Source organism: Notolepis coatsorum (genome assembly GCF_963971535.1).
Source record: "Notolepis coatsorum genome assembly, chromosome: 2".
Lineage (NCBI taxonomy): Eukaryota > Metazoa > Chordata > Actinopteri > Aulopiformes > Paralepididae > Notolepis > Notolepis coatsorum.
The window spans coordinates 24,310,018-24,314,981 of record NC_140166.1 but is presented as its reverse complement, the minus strand read 5'-3'; the positions used below and the strand labels follow the sequence as shown (position 1 = coordinate 24,314,981).

Sequence of the window (4,964 nt, the reverse complement as noted above, 5' to 3'; positions counted from 1 at the left end):
GGGTGATAGGCATCCTGGCTGGTCCCGCCTGGAGCCGCCCAGCATCCTGGGCCAGAGGGCGGGGTCCTCGTCACTACGGCAGGGGCCGCGGCCGATTGATGGGAGCGCGGACACAGGAAGCTTTGTGGTGGGCTGATGGGCCTGTCTCCGTCACCAGCATCATAGGCTGTGGGGTGGGGTGGGGGGCTGTGTGGGGGGTTGTGTGGGTGAGGGGGTCTCAGAAGGCTCCCAGGCCTCTGGATCTCACAGCAGAGGCCAAGAAACCACGCCGCCGGGCGGTCCACGCCGCGCCCCCTGACTCATGATGTCATTCATGAACAGAAGCAGGAGCTGTCATGCGTCTGTGTGTGTGTGTGTGTGTGTGTGGGGGGGGGGGTGTAATTGTAGAGTGTGAGCCGCTGGCTCACATATATCCGAAAATATATCCGATAACTGGAGTGGAGGGTGTGTGTGTGTGTGTGTGTGTGCAGAGTGTCAGTCCTTCACCTAAAGAGAAAAGGAACAGGAAATAAAGGCTCATTACAAACTTTTAATGTTTTAATGTAACACACAGATACACATACAACCACACACACGACACAGTTTGAAGCCACAAGGTCACATGATGGCACAGTCCTCCTCACACGTGTGCACACACACACACACACACAACACTGGTGGTACTACATTAAAATATATATACTGTATAGGGCTGACCCCTATTAGTCGATTAGTCGACTAATCGGTCGAAAGGAGGCGTAGTCGACTAGCCAACCTCTTAGTCGAATACAAAAAAATGTATATATATATTTATAATTTTTTTAATTTTTTTTATCATTCTTTCCAAAAGAAAAGAGGCCTAGAAGCTTGGCTAACGCTAATGGCATGCATACCAGAGGCTAACTGCCTACAAAAACAGGCACAGAGGCACTGAAAGAGGATTTCACCCATCTAATGAACACACTAGACTAGACAAATATCAAGATGTATCCATCAGTGAACCAATTGCATGCTTTTGCAGAGGACAAGAAGCCTTCAGTCGACTCCTTCAGACATTAAGCACCCCCCACAGCCCAAATGGAATAATTTTTTTTTTATAATAATTTTTTTTTTTTTAAATATTATACTTTTTTTTCTTCTTTTTTTGTCGACCAATAGTCGACTAACGGCACATTTTGGCCAATCATAGTCGACCATCCAAATCCTTAGTCGGGGACAGCCCACTGTATATAAATATGAAGATAAGATGAGATAAGATGATCCCCTTGGGGAAATTCAGGCATCATAGCAGCATGGGGGAGGAGAGTTACAGGTACATGGTAATGGTAGAGGACATAATACAGGTAATAAAATGATAGTACAGTAGAAAAGTTAAAAAGAAAAATAGGCAGTGTAAACAATATAACAATATAATTAACTATATATAAGCATATGAGCAAGTAGGCGGTGTAATCAAGGTGCAGATGAGGGTCTGTATGCCCTGGGCATAACAAAAAATATTGTTTGTTTCCGGTTGCCGACCGACCCTGCCGATTTAGGTGCGACCCAATATATTTTATGAGTTTTAAAAAAAATTATACATTTTTTTTCTTCTTTTTTTCTTTTTTAGAATAAAGTTTCATAGAAATCTTAGTCAAACCTTTAGTATTATGGATATTAAACATGCTGGCAGAGTACATGCATCCATGTTGTTGTGAACATTTTAATTAAATAAAGAAATTCCCTATCCATAGTCGCCGTGGGAAATAAAAAAATAAAAAAATAAAATAAAATAAATTCCCTACCTACCCATGCCTTAACTGACAACCAACAGGAAACAAACAATATTTTTTTGTATGCCTTATCAGTTATGTTTGCCTTACAATAAATATAGTTACAATAGACACTATAATCTAAATATATACTATGAGTAAGTAAGTATACAGTACGTATACACACAGGTGCAGTATACATGAGGTACGTATGGCATGATATACGTCATACGTTGTAGTCCTAGTCTGTATTGAATATTGGCCAATATATACATTTCTGGTCCTAATCTTGCGCACTTGCAAATACACACACACACACTCTCTTCTCTATATTTGTGAGGACCACTGGAGTCCACTGACTTTTCCGAGCCCCTAACATTAACCTTTACCTGTACATACCTCTAAAAACCATGCCCTGATCTTAACCCAACTTTTTTATAATTTTTTTTATTATCTTTTCCCCCCTCCTTTTTCCGATTTTTCTCCCATCCCACTGTTAGTCGTTATGCCAATTCCCAACCCCCTTCCTTGTTGTTGCGCACCCCCCACTACTGTTGGTCCAGGAGGCCAGAGACTGTCACATGTTTTCCTCCGACACATGTGCAGCCAGCCGGCAGCCAGCGCAGATTCTCACCGGGAGAGTGTAACGTGTGGAAGGTCACACTACCTTTCTCCAGATCCTACCCTCGCTGTGCAGGCGCCCCGACCGAACTATAGGGGTCGCTGTCCACAATGCCCAGGACCCACCCACGGCTTCCCTCCCCCTAACTCAGCCAAACGAGTTAGTATAGCGATCAGCCCAAGCCAAGGCAATGCTGACTCTCCGGGAGTCGAAACCGCAGCCTCTTGCATTGGTGACGAGCACAATCTCCGCTACGCCACCTGACCGCCCTTAACCCAACCTTAATTGCAACCCTTAAAAGTAGAACGTGTAATGCTGTGAAACAGCGCCCACTAGGCAAAACAGCCCCGCTTGGTATTGTGCTGCTTTGTTTACATGTTTTGTTTTGGTAGGTTGGAGTTTAATAAGTAAGGGATAATGTATAGCTACGAGGTCATTGTCGCAAAATAATTGACCGACACGGAGTTAAAAATACCGAGCCGCCTCGGCGAGGTGTTTTAAACGTCAGTGAAGGTCAATTATTTTGCGATGATGACCGAGTATAGCTATACATTATCCCGCTTATTACATGGCTAACTTACTAACAATATACCTAATTCATTTTACAAAATCGACAAGACGAGATCAAATGCAGATGCAGTTGTTCTGTGGCTCTGTCAGCCCAAATAAAGTGATTATTATTATCGCCGGCAGCCCGGCAGGTGTGTCTAATTGCACTGAAACAGTGTGTGTCAGTGGGGCTTGATTGCGAACAGCGGTCATTATTGTTCCACAGAGGTCCGTTATCGAGTAATATCGGACCTCTGACGAGCGCTATTGACCAATCACAAGCAAGCATTTCGGCAAATGTGAAAACGCCATGTAATAACTTGTTATAATGTGAATCTCTTCAGACCTCTCTCGGCAGAGCCTGAGGCATGGCCAGCAAGAGCAACCCCTCCTCCCTCTATCCCCACTCAACTCCAATCCACACCTCAGACCAAAACTAAATGTAAACAAAGTGCAATACCAATACCGCTAGTAACTCTAAAATGGCCCATCTTAAACTGAGGACGGGCTCACTGACCCAAAATGTCCATTCTTCCCATGTTAGCGACTCAAACTGGTTACATTTGTGTACTTAAAATTATATACATTATAATGTGTACTATATATTATATAAAACTTGTCAAAGACAAGTTTTATATAATATATAGTACACATTATAATGTATATAATTTTAAGTACACAAATGTGCACACACGCATGTGCATGCATACACTGTCATTATCCCAGTATGTTTAGACATGTGATGATCATACATGTCATAAGGCTGTCATTATCCCAGTACGTTTAGACATGTGATGTGATGATCATACATGTCATAAGGCTGTCATTATCCCAGTACGTTTAGACATGTGATGTGATGATCATACATGTCATAAGGATGTCATTATCCCAGGACGTTTAGACATGTGATGATCATACATGTCATAAGGATGTCATTATCCCAGTACGTTTAGACATGTGATGTGATGATCATACATGTCACAAGGCTGTCATTATCCCAGTACGTTTAGACATGTGATGATCATACATGTCACAAGGCTGTCATTATCCCAGTACGTTTAGACATGTGATGTGATGATCATACATGTCATAAGGCTGTCATTATCCCAGTACATTTAGACATGTGATGATCATACATGTCACAAGGCTGTCATTATCCCAGTACGTTTAGACATGTGATGTGATGATCATACATGTCATAAGGCTGTCATTATCCCAGTACATTTAGACATGTGATGATCATACATGTGAAGACAGGACAGCACTACTTACGTCCTCATATAAAGACCTACCCTTAGATACGATTTGGAGAAAGGATATCCCTGAGTTGGATATAGATTTTGATTGGGATGCGGTCTGGGAAAATATTAGGCTATCATCACGCAACCCAGATCACCAACAGATTAATCTAAATTTTGTTCATAGGACTTATTTGACCCCCAGGCGATTGAACCTAATGGGTCTCAGGCCTGACTCTCGATGTACCTTGTGTCCAGACGGTGCCATTGGAACATACATGCATATGTACTGGGAGTGCCCTCCTGTTGAGATCTTCTGGGAAAATGTTACCACTCAGTTATCAGAGATTTTCTCTCTAACCATACCGGCCTTGCCTTCTGTTTTATTGTTAAATGATGTTTCTCAACTGCCGACCTCTGTACAAGTAAAGAGACTCATTTTGGCTGGTCTGACGGCTGCCAAAAAGCTGATTGCCTCACGCTGGATACAACCAGATAAGTTATGTCCGAAGGTATGGATTCTCACCTATCTTGATGTTATTTATTTGGAGATTTCCACTGCACGTGTCATAGGTGTTAATGAAGCCAATATCACGGTCTGGTGGGCTGTGGTGGAAAAACTAAAAGAGCGCATATGACTCTGGAAATTGAGTACTGAAGAAAGTGTTATGTGGATGGCTCACGTTGGGGTCCTGGGGCAAGAGGGGAGGGGGGGGGGGGGGGGGGAACGAGCGTATATTCATGTATGTTGTTAGTTATGATGTTTTTTGTATTTTTAGTTTTTTAGTTTTATTTATTATTTCTCATTCAATGTTGATTCTATGT

The 4,964-nt window shown here is 42.5% G+C and overlaps 1 protein-coding gene across 1 annotated transcript in view; it reads right to left on the bottom strand.

Moving 5' to 3' along the window:
• The window catches only part of pdzd2 (PDZ domain containing 2), a 183,704-nt gene extending 183,599 nt beyond the window's left edge, over nucleotides 1–105 (bottom strand). Inside the window, exon 1 of the mRNA XM_084308088.1 lies at nucleotides 1–105. This exon is cut by the window's left edge and continues 107 nt beyond it. Within this exon, the coding sequence (XP_084164214.1) occupies nucleotides 1–13 (13 nt within the window). The 5' untranslated portion in view covers nucleotides 14–105.
• Nucleotides 106–4,964: the final 4,859 nt, after the last annotated feature.